We start from the raw sequence: 18,274 nt of genomic DNA on the forward strand, positions 1-18,274 counted from the left end.
AGGCCAGCACTAAAACCCCAAAGCACCAAATAACTAAGGCTGAGCTCCTAAGCACACTTTCCTGGGAATAAGTCCCAATGAATTCAGTGGGACTTGCTTCTGAGTAGACATGCGCAGGACAGGACTGCAAGTTTGCTTTCTAATAAGTGCCTGGAATAGGACGGGTTCACCAACTCCATGGCTGAATGATTATGTTACTTGGGAGAGAATTTGTAAACCTTCTGGCATAAACCACATATTTGCCTTTCCAGTGACTAGATCCTATATTAGAAGCATGAACTTGGTTATCAATGTTTATTAAAGAGGAATTAGAGGAGTAGGATTAAAGCATCTAAAATGGCTTATAGCACTTTAGCATGAGTAGATGTTAATAGATATTGTGTTTAATCCACATTAAAGGCTCTGGAGGTAGTTTAGAGTTCAGTACCTGTTAAGTGCTGAAATGGTATTATTTCAACACCCTGGATATTGACTAACCTCACATGCCCTGAGGCAAAATTGTCAAAAGCTCACTAGGAAATTACTGTTTATGTAGCAAACCTCCTTGAGATGTTGATATTGTAGATGACTTTTGATAATTTTAAAACAATTGAAGTAATTTTAAAATGTTAAAAAAGGAAAACATAATTGTAAATGATTTTATTTATTTTTAAAAAACCTAGTAATTTAAAGCATTTAAGAACCCAGCCTAAATGCATTCCTCGTCATCCAAATCCATTTTGTGCCATCACATGTAGCCTGTGTCTTTCTGTAAATGGTATCTCCATTTATTTAAACTCTGATTTATTTATTTTTAATGTTCCCCTCTCCAAAAGTTTTTTTTGGGGGGGATAAATGAAGTTAATGTATGGGTTAATTACTATCTGTTCTACAAGTTGTTGCTCTTGTCTCTAGAGTACCAAACTCAGATTCTGTATTCAAAGTCATGAGTGGGGATTCTAATCTACACTACAATTATTGAAAGGGTGGAAAGGTTCCACTATTTTGCCAAGTGGCTAGGAAATAATCTTTATTATATGGTCTTGAGTTTGCACCTTAGTTCCCCAGTTAGATTAGTTTCTTAGATTAGATTAGTTTGATGCCATGCATGTCTCCAAAAAAACCCAACAACACCTTCTTAGCACCAGGCTGCTATCTGGCAGACTTCTGCAGGCAGAAAAGCAGAGAAAGGAAGCTGAGAGAGAGATGGCTAGAACTGGGCCTTTTCTTGTGGCGTTCAGGTTTCCCACTATTAGGATCACTGGAAGATGTTTTCTGGCAATTTAGAACTTTTTTGCTGTTGTTTCCTGTTCCATACAAATGACTATCTGTAACAGAGAAAATACAGTATGTTAACATAAAATGACATCAGGATACAATTACCCAGCAGGTGCATAAAGAGGCTACGGAGTAATCTTTGATACAAAAGCAAAAAAGCAACAAGAACATTCTGTGTGAGAAGTGGAGGGTGCAATCCACTGGAACTGATTCCACATAATGCATTTCAATCCTGTTTATGAAATTAAAGGCCCTGCCCTCAGGGCCCTGGCATTAGGGGTGGGCAAGATGGGCGGCCGACCAGGATGGTGAGCTGAGGGGTCCAATACCACACCTGCACCAGGCCTCATACACCTTCTTGGTAGCCTTGCAAAGGTGATCACATGGGGAGGGGGGGCACCAAAGGAACTCCTTGCCCGGCGCGCGATTTATTCTAAGGCTGGCCCTTTATTCCTTGTAACAAGAAAGGTGTGTGTTTAAACCTTCAGAACTATTTACAATTAACCACCAAATGCTGGGAATACGAATGGGAGAAGGGGCATGCGGTTTATAAAGTGGCACTGGCTTGCTACACACACACACACACACATTTTACCAATGCAATTCCAAAACTACCATTAGCTGAAGGCTACTGTGTTAACATCGTCCAGTAAGAAACCTTCCTGATAGCCTCGCATTCACCTAACCAATTTACAAGGCCAAATTTACTTCCACACTCTCCAGATGGGTGGCCTGAGGGAATCTACACGTCGTACTGAAGGCGCTTGCGTGTGCTTCCAGTGCGCCGTCAAAACAATGGTGTAGACAGCGAAAGAAGAGACGGAGGAGGAGGAGGAGGCTGGGGAACTGGCCGCGTCCTTGCCGCCGCTGCCGCCACCTCCCCGCCGGCCTCCTGCTGCCGGGGTAAGAGCCACCCAGGTCGGAGAGCTCGGCGGAAGATTCCACTAAAGCTACCAATAGAGCCAGTGAGGCGGTAAGCAGGTGTGTGGGGAGAGGAATTAGGAGCTACTGGCAGTAAGCAAATGGGGGGGGGGGTGCTTTTCTTTACCTCAGGGTACTGGACTGGGACCCTGGAGACCCTGGTTCTAGTCCTTATTTGGCTATAAGAAAAATAGGCTACTAGCTCTGGTGCTAAGAAATGTCAAAAGAAATTTCTTTATTTTTATCCGAAATATAAAAATGTTTTTTTAAAAAATTCAATCAAACTTGTACAACGCTCAACGTTTCGGATCCGGAGATCCTTCATCAGGAGCTGTACAATGAAATAAATTACTTTTTGAAGTAATTATAAATTTAAAATCTTCTGAATATTTTTTACAAAACCGTAGTCGTGTTCATTCTGTCTCCATCAGCAGTCAAACAGTACTTGGAATACCAGTGTGTCAGGGGAATGCTAGGCTAGAATCCTTCTCTCGAGATACCTCATTTTCTAAATTCTGGGATTTATTTATAATTTTTGTAAGAAGGAAAACTCAGTCATGTCAGCCCTCATTTGCAGTCTGAAACAGTACAGCCCCATCACTGTGCCACCTTAGCCAGAAATTGTTTTTTATAAGGAGAGAGAAGGCTTACAATGAGACTGGGAAGAGAGAAAGCATGACATGAACACAAGAGACTTTAATAATGTCTGTCCTGGATCCGCACGTCGTACCCAGAGCGCTTCTATGCGACCCCAGTGCACCCCGAAAACGATTGTCTAACTTGCCTGTAAAAGAAACGAGGAAGAAGTGTTCTTGCCAGCGCTGCCGGCGTCACCCACCTCCCTCCTCGCCGACCGGCGAGGAGAGCTCGGCGGAAGAAAGCGGGGTGGAGAGCGGAAGAAGCTCTCCACCCCGCCTTCTTTCGCCGAGCTCTCCTCGCTGGCCGGTGAGGAGGGAGGTGGGCGGCAGCGGCGCCGGCAAGGACGCTTCTTCCTCGTTTCTTTTACAGGCAAGTTAGACTATCGTTTTCGGGATGCACTGGGGTCGCATAGAAGCGCTCTGGGTACGACGTGCGGATCCCCCCCTGGATGACCTAATGGCACAGATGGGGAACCTCTGGCCCACGGGCTGCATCTGACCTGCAAGAGGTCCTCATCCAACCTGCCACCTTCTCCCCCTGGGCCCGACCACTCTATCCCCCAGACTAAAATCTTTTATTTGTGATTGGAGATAAGAGGTTTTCCCTACTTCCCCCTCCCCCACTCCACTGTGCCACATTTAGGATTTTTTAAAGGAAAGCTTTTTCTCCATCTTCCTGGATTCAATATCCCGTCTACCTGTTTCCACTGCCTTTAATGGCAGAATTATTGTGATTTCACTGAGTAAAGAACTATGACGATCCCCAAAGCACCCTAACCTATATAGCACTAAAATCTAAGAAGGTTCTAGAATGTTACCTCAAGATGCTGAGCATCTCCCTTCTTATATACCCAACTTGCAACTACTGAAACATGGTATCAATTCCATTTTGTCAACCTAGTTTTGTCAGCTCTGCTGGCAATTTCCTGCCATAGGTATGCCCTGATCTACTGGGATAATCTCCTATTCGTCAATACAAGATATGTTTTGTGGGGGGGGGGGGGATAATGCACATCTAAGTTATGCTCAGCATGTGTTGAAGACCTGTGCGTATCCCATGAGTATGTATGTAGGACTCTAATGCTTACAAATCAGTGTCTTCTATAATGTCAGGGTTCTCCAAAGTCTGTTTCCTCCTCTGGACAGCATCCAGAATCTTTTTCCTGGGCCCCAGTGGAATGTTGATGCTTTTCAGATCATTGTCCGAACACAACATAAGAGCTTCCAGATCAATCTTCTCCTTCTTAAGGATAGAAATGAACTCAAACATGTGCAAGGAAGCCAGGAAGGTCTCCAAGGGGCTGGTGTCAGGTTCGATATCATCATCCAGGCCCAGTTCTACCTCATCCCACGGCAGATCCTCCACATTCCTCTCCTGCAGGCTGTTGGCACTGCCGATGCTGTCGTTGAGACTTGGCGAGCGCTGCAGGTGGTTGTGGAATTTAACACCCAACCTATCCATATTACCCTCTCCCAGCATGCTGGACTCATCTTGACCGATCCCAAACAGCCCACTACTGACATAGTTCCTCCGGAAAACCATGGTGCCAAGTCCAGGCCGATTGAATAAAGAATCATGCCCAGAATCAGTGCTGACCTCAGAATGGGCTGAGTCCATGTGCAAACCTGGGTCACTTATGGCACGGGAGACAGTATCTTCATCAGTCAGAAACATATCCCTAACATTGCGCCGGGTCCACTCCTTGGGACTAACATAGGTGCCTTGTTTCACAAACATGACATCGTTGCCCAGCTGTAAGCCAGACAAGGACCTCACGCTTTTCCTCCCATCCTCATAGATCTTGAATGTCCCATCTACCTGTTTCTTTTTCTCCAGTTTTTTCTGGATTTTGGTCTTGCCCTTGGCTGTGCCATGTATGGTGGCCTGAGAATATGGCAAGGATGTCATCATAGACATGTGCTGCAACCTCCTGCTCAAAGTGCTGCTGGAGTAGCTGGAAAAGCTCATGGTGTCCGAGTGATCAGACATCTCTTTTTTGTACCTCTTCTCCATCCTCTCGTGGTGCTTTTTCTGCATCTTTACACAGTCCTTAATACGTTTCTCTGCATCCTTGAAGGCCTTGTCCTTCAGCTTGCCTACCAGCTTAGGGTTGAGGCTGCTTTGCTTGGCAGCAATAGAGTCCAAATAACGCACACATTCCATGTGACCTTTCATGGCTGCCATGTCCAGCGGCGTGTGGTAGTCATTGTCCAGACACCAGATATTGGCCCCAAAAGAGACAAGGAAGGAGAGGCAGTTCAAATGACCATTGGCAGCTGCCAGGTGGAGAGGCGTGTTCCCCCAGATATCACATTTGTCTGGGTCACCCCTAAAACAACAAAGGAAACAGATCATTAGTGCTACCTGTATATCTCACAAGTAGATGTGCATAAGGATTTAAGGAAATGTATAAACCAGGGGTAGGCAACTGGTGGGGCCCCAGATGTTGTTGGGCTGGAATTCGCATCAGCCCTAGCCAGCATGGCCAATGGTGAAGGATGATGGGAGTTTCAGTCCAACAGCATCTGTAGGGTCACAAGTTTATGTCAGCATAAACAATTAATTTAGATATTCCTATTTTCTAGTGCTCACTTTACCCATTCCTCTGATATTGATCTATCACAATATTTTGAAAGTCTTTTCTTGAAGGAGGATAGCTTAACTAGTTCTGTTTGAACTATAACCGTTAACTTCCCACAGGGATACCGCATATTCATCTGTATACTCACTTGATTATGCATCACTTTACTGTCTTCAGCCCTATGGGATTTACTGTTTATGTGAAGCTTGCTATTATGGGTCTCTCTCCTTAGATGCATCACCTGCAATTCATCACCCAATAATCTGAGTCGAAACATCTGATTATCCAAACACATGGTCACCCCATGCCTTTGTTTTCATGAATGCATGGTTTATAATTTAACCATAGCCATTCCAGGACTGCTTTGTCCTCAACACATTTTAATGATGAGAAAAATGGTTAAACTATTGACAGTACAGGATTGGTAGGAATTACCAGTGACATCACTTTCTCAATAAACACTTATTGTTTATTGTTTTACTCTGTACAGCACCATGTTCACTGATGGTGCTATATAAATAAATAATAATAATACCTGTTCAACCACCACAGGATATTGTGTTATTAACACTTAACATCAACAGAAGCACTCATGTGGCTGACATAATAACTCAGTTACCATAATAGATGATGTCACAAAAACTGCAAAACTAAAAGTTCTAGTTGAGCATAAAATCAGTAAATGCTTTCATATGCATAAAATCATTCTTCTTGGAAAACATCTTCTCCATAGATTCTAGTTTCCATGGGCCTAGTTCAGCACCTTTTGTTTTTGTTCAGAACCGTCAGGGTCAGGTGTGAGATTTTTTTTATTCAGGATACTGTAATGGAAGGTTATCATAGGGGCCTCAAGGGAATGTATGCTCCTCACAGGAGTAAGAGCTTTATCACACCAAGCGTTATACTGTGCAATCACTGCAAAGTTTTCCAGCTTATAATCTGCTTTTATTGTGAAGTACTCCCATGCACCCTGCTTTAATTGTGCTATAAAGGCAAAAGACTCGCTGTATTTTGATACTAGTTCTCGAGCATATCATCCGAGCGGCCACTGGGGCGCAGGAGCAGGATTTGAAGAAAAATTAAACAAATGCTTACATCTGCGTAAGCTTTAAAGATAAAGACATCAAAATTGGCACAGTAATAGATATTAAGGAGAGCTTTAAGCATACCAAATTTGAATCGGATTGGGTCATCCGTTGATTTTTTAATGATTTTTTTTTACATTTCCCCCCTTAAACCCATTTCCTCGTATGCAAAGGATTTTGCCACCCGGTAGCAACAACAACAACGCTGACAGCTTAGTGCTGTAGGGGATAATTTGAGGGAAACAGGTATGTGGGATGAAGCTCTAAATCTTTGGTTTACTTGGTTCCCCAACAATTCTCCAGATGTTTAGTACAGTTCCAGCATGGCCTATGATTAGCTGTACAGCATGGGAGCTGTAATCCAATGCATTTGGAAGGCACCAACTTGGAGAAGGGTCCATCACCATTTTTAAACTCCGTGCACCAGCCTTCCCCAACCTGATGCCTTCCAGATGTTTTGGATTACAAATTACAAATTCACTGACTGAATTTGTGATGAAGTCAATCCTCTTCCCAGCTGGGGATGCTGGGAGATGTAGTCTAACACATCTGGAGGGCACCAGGTTGGGGAAAGGCTAAACTCGTGGTTGTAAGCAGGCAAAGACAACTTAATATGTAAACCAATAGGCTCAACCCTGCAAAAAATTATACTTAACTAAATTAAAAATAATGCTGTTATTGTATCTTATTGTGCTGCCTTTTCAGGATCACAAGGTGACATACATGGTTCTCCTTCATGCCCCAACTTATCCTTTCCCACTGAGAAGATGTAGAACCAGACTTAGAACCCTCATCCTTGGGACGTAACCTTCTCCCTGTCTAACCTATCCCACAAAATTGCTGTGAGGATAAAATGGGGTATGGTGGGGTAGATATCAAATTGCCATGAGCTCCTTGGAAGAAAAGGCAGGAGATAAATATAGTGAAGGTTTGTGTAATGCTTGTCAAGTACCTTGAATTTTCTAGGCTAAAGCAGGAGACACACATTTTAAAATAATAATAATAAAAAAATACACAGTCTTATGGCTTCTCAGAGAGTCAGGTGCCAAAGTGGCTGAGCCATGATTTCTGAGCTTATGGCAGCTAACCCTGACATCTCATAAACTCCAGTGGCATTTTCCACACGTACGTATATGGCCAGCCAGACCCAGCAAGAAATAACGTGCCGGGGTGTGTGTGTGTATGTGTGTGGACAGGACTACGAAGCTGCCTGGGCGCACAATGTGGGAGCAAGCAGTTTTTCTCCTGCTTTGTGGCCTTGGTGAACAGAGCCATCCAGGACCTGACAACAGGTTCATTCCGACTCCTTGGCTAGCCCGCCCTCTTCCCTTCACCTTGATACCAGCCTATCAGTCGTGGGGAATTCAGGGGAAATATAAATATTGGATGAATTGCAAGAGAGGAATAAATTATGGATGGAGTTTGGTTTAAAGAGCCAGTGAAACTGCAAATGCCAGTGCCGGCTGTGAGTGTAGTGTGCGAGGTTTTGTTTATGTTTGTTCTCAATGAACACATGTATACTGCAATTAGGTGTGTAGCCCTGTCTGCAGCCAGAAGAGGGGAATCAGACAACAGTAGTATTTCTTCTCCTCTCCCATCTCTCTCTCTCTGTCTCTCTCATTGCAAGCCATTGCTTATTTCCCACTAAAATAACTATTTCATTTGTCTCAAATCAGCCTCATAGCATTGGGCTATTTATGGCCATAAGGGCGAATGGGGTAAGACAGCAGGGGTATTATAGAGGTTTGCTCTCTCTGCAGGCAACTTCATCACACCACATAAAACTGTGTTTGGCCCATGGGTGTGGGTGGGAGGGTGGGCATCCCTTTCCACATTACATTTGGTACAATGTGAATTCACTAAAGATTAAGCATGACAATTACCTGGCAGTAAGGTAGATTAGGGTGTCGGAGAAATCCACAATGGAACCAAATGAGTTTAGATTTTTATAAATCTAACCAGGGAATTCCACAGTGGACCAGCTTTTTCACTGTCAGGGAGTCCACAGATTTGCAGACCATTTTCCTAACCTTCAGGAAATTTGTGCAAATTCCGTCGTAGGAAAGTAGGCAAAAAAAATAATAAATTGTTAGGGCAAAAATATGCATTTTGGGGAGATTTGCACAGTTTGGGGAGAATTGCACAGTTTGGGGTGAGATTCACATTTGTACATTTTCAAATTTGGGAAATGTAAAACAAATCCAATTCCGTCGAAGGGCGGATGGTGGAACAAAAGGCTCCTGACAATCTGCAAAACACAGATGGAACAGATTTTGCACAACCCTATGTCAGACATAACATTTTTTCCTACCCTGAGCTAATCTCGTTGTAGGAAGAAACATGTACACCATCACCTGTGAAGTACAGTACAACTGTTTATTTTGCTGTAAATATTGATTTCTTGACCTGTGCACTCAAACATCCTGTGGCAAGGTATCCTGTGGCAAAACAACTTGTACCATATGCTTCTTTTTGCAGGAGAAAAAAATATTTTGTGAATTAGGCCCTTATTTGGGAAAATTGCTATCAGATTTAACCACTAAATCATACAGTTTCAGGGCTGGAAAGAATCAGCATGTCCAATGTCATTCTCTAATACATTTGCTCACGACTTACAGAGACCAACCGTGACATCTTGATGACTGAGAAATAAAATCCAAGTGTTATACCCCCACCCACCACCATGCTGCGAAATAGATATCATGCATGGCAGGGTGATGTGTGGGTTAGTACTTGACACATGGAGCAGTGAGGTGGAGCAGCTTTCTCCAAATCTGTGCCCTCCAGATGCATTGGACCAGAACTCCCATTCCTAGCCAGCATGGCTAGCAATAATGGCCCACACACCTGGAGGGCACCAAGCTGGAGAAGGCTGAAGTGGGGAATGTTTGCTGACAGGTGCTGGGTTGCCCAATTTCCATCCAGAAAGGAACCTCATGCTGCAGAAAGACTACATGCCCGAGACTGATTTCAGTGCCAAGTGACAAATTGGTGTACCTTCCTTTCTACCCCAGCATAAGGTTTCTGTAACACATCTGCACTGCCTCCTCCTTTGCCTGGTAGAACGATGTGCGGTCCTCCGTCACCACAGCATCATAGGCAAGGGGGCAGTAAGAAGGACAGAGAAACCAAAGCAGCCCAAGCGAGTAGAAGGCTAATACTAGATCCTCCTTTCTAGGGCTGTTCTGGTAAGCCCAACTAATAACATCCAAGTAGAAAAAACATAATTACGTGCAATTATGAAATTGCAAAACAGACCGAAGCAGGAATCAGCAAGTACTAGGACGCTATACAGGGAAAATCCCATTGCAGGGTACACCAGTAGTAGACTGACATCTAATGAAGTGCGTGAGAAGACAGCATTGCAATCAATGAGAACACAGGTTTAGAAACACGGGATACTCATGTGAATAGGCCACAATGCTTGCATAATGTTTTTATACATTGCACCACTTCCCAACTTCAAAGCCCTTTGCACTGCTCAGTTTTGATTAAAAAATACCTTTTAGATAAACCAGCAAGTGCCCTACATTGAGTCACGACATTATCCTATCACTATGATACTCAACTCTTCCATTTGTTACCACAGATAGTGATGTAACAACTGTAAATTAGGCCCTGATTATTTCCTTGCACAGTATTTGAGTAAACGTCATGGTTATTTAGGATTGCGTTTTTTTGTTTTTGTTTTCTGGCAGGGCTCCTATACCTTAATGATACCTGACAGATATCAATGTAATGGGTGTAGCTTTCCCAGCCTAGTGATACTGTCATGACATGGGAAAACACTATCTGTTGAATTTCTGCTCTGTCATACTGCTATGAAAAGCACTGGACTACTGTCAGAAGAAAAGGTGGTCTTTATTGTAAGCTTTTTTAGGAGACTGGCCAAGGCCTTCTGTTTTTACATTTCAGTTTTTTTAAGAATGTCTCTGGGCTGCTAAATGACTAACACTGATTTTAATACTGTTTTAATTTGCTCACTTTAAATTAGTTTGTGTAAATTATGTATTTATTTTTTAACTTCATAATCCACATTCAATGCCTATGTACTGAGAAACAGGATTTAAATGTAAAAATTAATACAGAAATAGACCCTGCAATTACCCTGGCAGGAATTTGCTGCAGCTAAGTTGTGAGTTATATAAGACTATGAGAAGAGCCTGGCTGGATCAGGGGGCATGCCCTGGTGCAGCATCTTCTTTCCCACAGAGTCTGACTAGATGCCACAATGGAAAGCCCACGAGCAGGACATGAGCGCACTGTTCGTGCCCTTCTCCCACTATTGTTCCTCAGCAATTGGTATTCTGGTACATAGCCCTCAGGACTAGTAGCCATTGACAGCCTTCTCCTCCATGAATTCCTCTAATCCCCTTTTAAAGCCATCCAAGTTGGTGGCCATCACTGTATCTGCTGGTGCAGAATTCCATTGTTTGATTATGTGCTGTGTGAAGAAGTCCTTCCTTTTATCTGCTCTGAATCTCCCACCAATCAGCTTCATGGGATGACCCCATTTGGGTACTAGTATTATAAGAGAGGGAAAACGAGAAAAAATCTCCCTATTCACTTTCTACACCTCATGCATAACTTTATACACCTCTATCATTGAAAGTATAATATTAGCATTAGCAAGATAGTAGCCTTAGTTTACAAGTTCACTGTGCATTTGATATTTTTGGATTGATGTAACTACATGAATCTCTACCATTCTATGTTCATCTTTTTTCTCCTAAACTGCATTGCTGGCACAGGCAAAAATCTGCTACCAGAAAGCTGAGAAAGATGGGATAGTAATAAATTAAAATTCTGAAATATGCAATCTTTTACCTGAAAAAGTATCCTGCGTATGAATTGTTGGAGCAGAGGACTGAACAAGATTCTCTGGGCATATAGGCCTCAGTGTCTTTATGAAATCATCAGTCAGCAAACAAATCACCATCTTCCTTTCACTCCTTTTTCAATTCCCACCATTCAGTAATTCAAAATATTATAACTAAGCAATGTAATCATGTCTTTATTCTAGACTGAATGACTCACATGCTTGGAGAGCCTCAGGACAAGAATCAATTAATGACCCTGTTCAGACAACACGCTAAGCCACAGTGGTTAAGCATTTTGAGCTAAATATTATGTGTATCATGTGAACCATGACTTAACGCATCATATGAATCATTCCTAACCATGGTGGCTACATAACCACGGCTTAAACAAGTTCATTAACCATTTGCTGCAAAGGGTTAGCAGCCTAACCATGGCTTAGCATGTTGTCTGAATGGGCCCACTGTCATGAGAGTATCAGGCATGAAGGGACCATCATTGCCATGTACAACTGCGCAAGAAAAAACATCACCATATGCCTGGATTCTATCTAAGGCCTTAGCTAGACCTAAGATTTATCCGAGATCATCCCGGGGTCATCCCTGTTCATGTAAATAACACACAGGGGATCCCGGGAGCAGACAGGGACAACCCCGGGACGATTCCAGGATAAACCTTAGGTCTAGCTAAGGCTTAAATCTCCAAGACCCCTGCAGGTTTGCCTACAGGTCTAATATAGTCAGTTTATTAAAATATATACAGCAGCCTCAATGCTTGTATTTATGTTATACATAGATGTTTATATTTTTATTCCCTGTGGCCTAAAGCAGAGGAAAGGGAGGCAGCAGGTGTGCATGGGCTATGGGACAGAGGAAAGGGGAGGGAGGGGGAGGATTGCATGTGCAGTACCCAGACAAGATAGATATGGAGAGGCAGAGGAGAGAAGCTGTGAGAACATGGAGAATTGGGACAGAGGCGGTATGAGAGGAGGGTGGGGTTGATGAGGAATAAGCAACACTGCCCTAGTCCAGCAGTTTTTAAAGCAAATGACATCGTAGAAAAACACATACTTGCATGATTCTCACATGGCATTGTACACATGTGTAATTTTTTCCGCTCTACAAGGGCTGTATCCAAGTTGTGGAAATATCATGAGTCCAGACTTTCTAATTTGCCAGTCCTATCCATATCAGGGTGTGTCCTACGGTCTGCTCAGTTGGTGCACTTAGTCATGGTACCTGTGCAAATAACTTCCCTCTATGCCCCCTTGACCTTGAATAATCACAACTCGCTCTTTTGCTTGAGATACAGATGTAGAGAGCCAGTGCGGTGTAGTGGTTAGAGCGCTGGACTGGGACTCAGGAGATCTGCTTTCTAGTCCCCACTTGGGCCATGTAGATCACTGGATGACTTTAGGCCAGTCACTGGCTCCCAGCCTAACCTACCTCACAGAGTTGTTGTGAGGATAAATGGAGAAGAGGAGGATCAAGTAAACTGTCGTGAAAAAAAGGCATGATATAAATGTAATAATAGATAAATAAGAAGAAATACTTTACAGATCCTGCCTCATGGGGATTTGAAGTTTCCTACAAAAAACGTAAGAGCAAACAGAAGCAGTAGAAATTCAAATTTAGAGCTGGAAGGATAGGTGAGATCATGGTCTAGACATCCTGCAACTGGAACTCCATACTGTATTTAGTGCACAGTTGAACTGAATTATGTCTCTTTGGAATAAGAGAGAATCTCCTGCATTCACCCAGGGATAAAACAGCAAGAAGAAAACGTCAATTCTTCATAAGAGAGGGTTGTTGCCAAACCAGCTCGCTGCCACTCTGACAGAAGGTGACCTCTTCTCCGTCTCATCCCCTGAAGCCCGCCCTTGTTGAGCCCAGCTAATCATAAACTGGCCCATCTCCCACCTCAGGCACCCCCTCTGAAGCGCTTGTCAAAGTCTTGCACTGAAGAATGATTGTCTCTCGGAGGCTGTGGCACCAAATGCCAGCTTGCCTCTCTTTTCCCAGCCATCACATTAATTGTCGTCTTTCTCCTCATTAGAGCACAGCCGGAAGGATGAAAGAGGCCTTTTGTCTGACTAATGAACAGGGCAGATCTACCACTAAAGCCTTCTGTCTTCCACACAATTGTGCCTTCATCCAGGGGCTGTGCTGGATTCAAAACACATATGCACAGACGCAGGCACGAACACACACACACACTCCACGTGTGTCAGGCTAAGAGGATAAACATTAGCAATGAACACTGGGGGCTAAGGCCGATGTTCAAAGCCACTATGTCTAAGGTACATAAAAAGACAGATATACGTTTTCAGAGAGGCTTAGAGAAGCAGGCCAGAACTGCACCCTTGCAATTCCTTTTTGGGTCTGTGTTTCTAGCAGAACACAACAATGCACATTCAGTCACTTAATTCAGACGCAGAGAAATCTACAGATATTGCTTGCCCATAGTAAAATGGCTTGAGCCCACAGTTCCCTACAACAGAGTTAAGTTCCCTGCCCAATTCTGCTCCACAGACTAGGCAGCTGTGTTAACACAGGAGATGGTACTGGTATTAATTAAGAAAAGCAAGTGAAAATGCAAATACATAAAAAGCTCCCAGCCAATACTGAGATTAAATCATTTTGCTCCTCTGTTTGCAGCAAATCCCCCTCCCTCTCTCTCTCGTAAATTCTGTACTGTTTTAATTAAGCATCTGAGTATATTCCTTCTCTCTCTCTCTCTCATAAACTGTGGTCCATGATGAAAGCACTTTTTAAAGTGCCGGCCCCATCGATCTTTTCCTAATAACATTCATCACCAAAAGGGCATGAGCATTATCTTGTACTATGTCCTCCAGCTGACAGCAAGCACATTTTTTTCAGTCCATTAAACACTTGCTGAGCTGCAAGGAAGGTTCTCTGCTGGGATCATCTATTCCAGCTTGAATGTATCAAGACCCTCTGTGATGGCAGAATCAGGTGAACATCGGAGCCTCACCTCCAAAACAAGCGGGTGCTAAAACCGAACATTAGGTCCTGGTAGAGGTTTGTAAACTGGGGATGTTACTAATCAGGGATGTGATACCCAGAAACCAAAGAAAGGAATAGCAGCAGTTCAGCCAGATCAGAGTTGTCATATGCAGCCAGATCTGTGAAATATAGCCTATGCATGTTTACTTGAAAGCGAGTTAGGGTAGTTCCAGACAGACGGCTCCTAGTGCTACCAATCAAAGGACATTGTGCAGATTTTCCATCTTTACCTCCTTTACCACTTTTGGGTGCTTCCAGACAGAGGGCTCCTAGCCCTACCAATTAGAAAGCATTGTGCAGCAATTCCATCGCTCTCTCTCTCTCTCTTTTTTTTCTTTAATGTTTTTTCTGTGTTGAGGAAAAAGACAGGAGAAGCAGTGGGAAAATACGAGAGGGTTACGAGTGGAAGAGGATGTCATCTGGATACCCCACTAAACTTCCTGAAGGAGGCAGGGCAATAGCACTATAAATGCCTTGTCTGGAAGCATGCGTTAGGAACATAGGAAGTTGTGTTAAATGAGTCACACCATTGGGTCATCTAGCTCAGCATTACTGACTGGCAACAGATTTCCAGGTTTCAGTCAGGATTTTTTTTCCAGCCCCACCTGGAGATGCTGGGGATTGAACCTCAGACCTTCTGTATGCAAAGTAGGTGCTCTACCACTTAGCCATAGTCCCTCCCTTTCAGTGTTAAGAAAAAAGGCACGAGAGGTAAGAAAGCATGGGATGGTTTCAAATGGAAAATAACCCTGCCTGTAAAATTCTGTGAATGAAAGCAGGGTGATTGCACAATAAAAGCCTGGTCTGGAAGCATCCTTCCTCTGAGTTTTAACAGGGCTTGTTCCCAAGAAAGAGTGCATGGGAATGAGAGGAATACAGCATGCACATCAGATAATAGAAGAATACTCAAAGGAGGAACATTTACTTGCAAAAATGTCCGAATTGTCAATTGCGGAAATCAAAAGGTCTTAGCATAAAGGCAGTCATTGTTTCCAGAATGATGTGTTCTTTCCTTGCTTTACTTGTAAAACTGAGAATTTAAAAGGACTTGTGAAAGAGGCCAGCCTTGGCCCTAAAAATTCTAGGCCTCTATACAGCTGTTGCACTTTAGAAGTGAAGGTAGCTGCTGTGGCTACAGCCCCAAAGATCTGAGCAAACCTCAGGCAAGCTTTGATTTCTCCACCTCAGTTCATCTGTAAAATGGGAATAATTGTGGTCCTATCTCACAGAGCTGTTAAGGCAGTCGCTGAAACAAGTGCTTCAAAATATGTTCACAGTAGAATTGCCACTTAAATCATAAAGGAAGGAATCCATCATCCAATAGACACCGTCAGACTATACCTATACAATAAATAATCACGACAACTGCTTTTTGTCTTGTAAAGTTCAGCCTTTGGGGGCAGAGATGGTCTGCCTCACGCTGCATAATCTAGAAAGGGAATCCAATCACCCCGTTACCTCTGCATCTCTCAGATTCTTCCTCTCACAGCTCCCTCCCCTTCTATAATTAACACCACCAGTGATTGTGACAGAGAAAATAAGAGTATAAATCCAAGCTGCATGTTAGCCCATCTATTTGACAGGCTTTCTCCAGCCTTTTCAACACACCACCCTCACTGGAATTTAGAAGGGGGGAGAGAGCGAGGGGTGCTAAATTCTCTTCGGACTATAATGAAGAGCAAGGCTGGGACTTTTTTTTTTCAGGGAGAAGTAGTGGGACAAAGGAAATATGTGAATATTGAAAGCAATGCCTCTCTTAACCCAGATTGAGCTCTCTTTTAAACCAGTTGCCCCTCTCCAGTCATACATAACAAGAGGGGCAGCAAGTGCCTTAACCAGAGGAAAGAAGGAGGGTGGGGGTGGGGTTGCCAAGCCCAAAGTTTTAACAAACATTGAGATGAAACAACGCTGGGCTTCGCACATGAGATTTTGAGGGTCCGATTTGGGAGTGATGGAGTGGAGACTATTCCAGGACAACATGGTTGACAGAGAGAGATACAGCTGTTAAAAGCTGGGATTGGGCGGTGGGGAGGGGGGGTTGCTTTCTTGTCCACTGATCCTCTCATAGCCAAAAACAGGGGGGGCACCAATTAAACAAACAAAAATGGCACAGATTCCCAAAAGTGTGTCTTTATTTTATGCCAGTGCACAGTCTGGCACAAAAATAAAGAGGCACATGTGTCATTTTGTGTCCCTTTAGGGGTGGGTGTCCACTGCTCCTCGTGGCACTGAATCCAGTCAGGGCGTTTCTATTTTTAAAGCATCTTGATGTGGGAGACAAACTTTGTGCGTAAGTTCAGACTCACATAGATTTACGCCTGATGAAATCCAGCCGTTCGCCAAAAGGAAAGAAAGAAACTCACCCGACCCTGTGTTGTGTGAGGGCAAAGGGTGTCTAATCTATTGCTATAGTGTCCTGGAGTTTGCGTGGCCTATCAAGGGAAAGAAATGTGAAGTTTTCACTGGACTCCGCCGGAGAAAGCAAAGCAGACAGGGCAAAATGCAGCAGGACTTACCCTCTGCTAACTATCAGCCTTAACGCATCCAAGTTGCCATGGTAGGCAGCCCATAGGGTTGGGGTCATGCCATCCTCGTCAGGTGAGTTTAGGTCCTTCTTGGTGGCTTCCTTAAGCAGATCGAGGTAGCCATCCCTGGCTGCTCGGTGGTACTGGTCATTCATGGTGCAGCCTTACGCCCTGGCCATGTCGTTGGGGAGGGAGAGAAGGGAGAGTAAAAGAATGAGCATTGAGCCGGATGACAGAGTTCCAGGAAAGCAGCTACCAGAGAAGAGAGGAGGAGGGAAAGATGGAGCTTTGTTACTAGGACACCTGAGAATCCCTGACCAGTGAGGGGAGGAACTCCTCATATTGAATGCATGAGATGGTTTTCTGTAGACTCCCCTGGGTCCTAAGGATTTCTGTTTTCTCCCTGGCATTGACTTCGCCTTAGCAAACCCCTTGTAGAAAGAGGCTCGCTCTGCCCTCTTCCCAGCAGTGAAATTGACTGGGAATGCCGTGGCATGTGGGTTCTTTGTTCCACATGGTTGCCTCGCCAAACATATTCTTCAGGGAAGTTTCCTCTGTCTGCTGACTCTCCCAGTTCTTCTGAGAAATGATTTTCCTCCCTTGGCTCCTTCAAAGCTTGGGTGCTCAGCTTTTCCAAAGAAAGTTCTAGAAGAGAGGCTTACAAACCTTTCCAAATTTTCTGACCTCCCTTTAGTATTTCCAGCTAGCCCAGAATGACATCACCTATGTAAGGTAGCAAAGTGACATGTGCCAAAGCTAGGGTGCCTTGACAATCTTTCAGCCTCAGGTGCTAGACAGTAAGAGCTGTGCTGCTCCTCAGGAGTGCTTTATACCTGTTCCCAGCGCAGTGCAAACTGTTGTCAGGGGTGGGAGAAGGGCCCTGTGCACTGGCGTACACTGTCGCTCTGCAGACATGTGAGTCTACACTTGGGGAGATGGGGGTTACACTCATGCCCTGCCCCACCCCCATTGCAACCACACCGGCCCTACCATTAGACCAAGGGTAGGTAACTTGTGGCCTACAACTCCTATCAGCCCTCACCATTGGCCATGCAGGCTAGGGCTCATGGGAGTTGTAAGCCAGGTAACCTGAAGGATCATCTTTTTTCCATATATACCTGCCCAGACCGTAAGATCATCTTCAGCGTCCCTTTCCTGGGAGCCCCCACCAAAAGAAGTGAGATGGGTGGCTACTAAGAAGAGGGCCTTTTCTGCTGTAGCACCCCGGTTGTGGAATGAGCTTCCCGGAGAGCCCTGCCTGGCGCTCACATTGTGCTCTTTTCCCCGCCAGGTGAACATCTTTTTATTTTCCCAAGCATTTTAGTTTTTTGGCTACTCTTTTAAATCTGATACTGTATTTTAAATCTTTGCACTACTGCTAGCTTCTCTTTGGCTGTTGTTGTTGTTTAGACCACAGTTTAA

The 18,274-nt window shown here is 44.0% G+C and overlaps 1 protein-coding gene across 1 annotated transcript; it reads right to left on the reverse strand.

The window, feature by feature from the left end:
* Positions 1 to 3,900: 3,900 nt before the first annotated feature.
* On the reverse strand, positions 3,901 to 17,082 carry USH1G (USH1 protein network component sans). The gene is made up of 2 exons (XM_063123222.1): positions 16,844 to 17,082; positions 3,901 to 5,146 (listed from the first exon to the last, which is right to left on the reverse strand). The coding sequence occupies exons 1-2, from the start codon at positions 17,005 to 17,007 to the stop codon at positions 3,901 to 3,903; spliced, it is 1,410 nt and encodes a 469-aa protein (XP_062979292.1). The 5' UTR covers positions 17,008 to 17,082.
* Positions 17,083 to 18,274: the final 1,192 nt, after the last annotated feature.

The sequence above is a fragment of the Elgaria multicarinata genome, chromosome 3, assembly GCF_023053635.1.
Source record: "Elgaria multicarinata webbii isolate HBS135686 ecotype San Diego chromosome 3, rElgMul1.1.pri, whole genome shotgun sequence".
Classification (NCBI taxonomy): domain Eukaryota; kingdom Metazoa; phylum Chordata; class Lepidosauria; order Squamata; family Anguidae; genus Elgaria; species Elgaria multicarinata.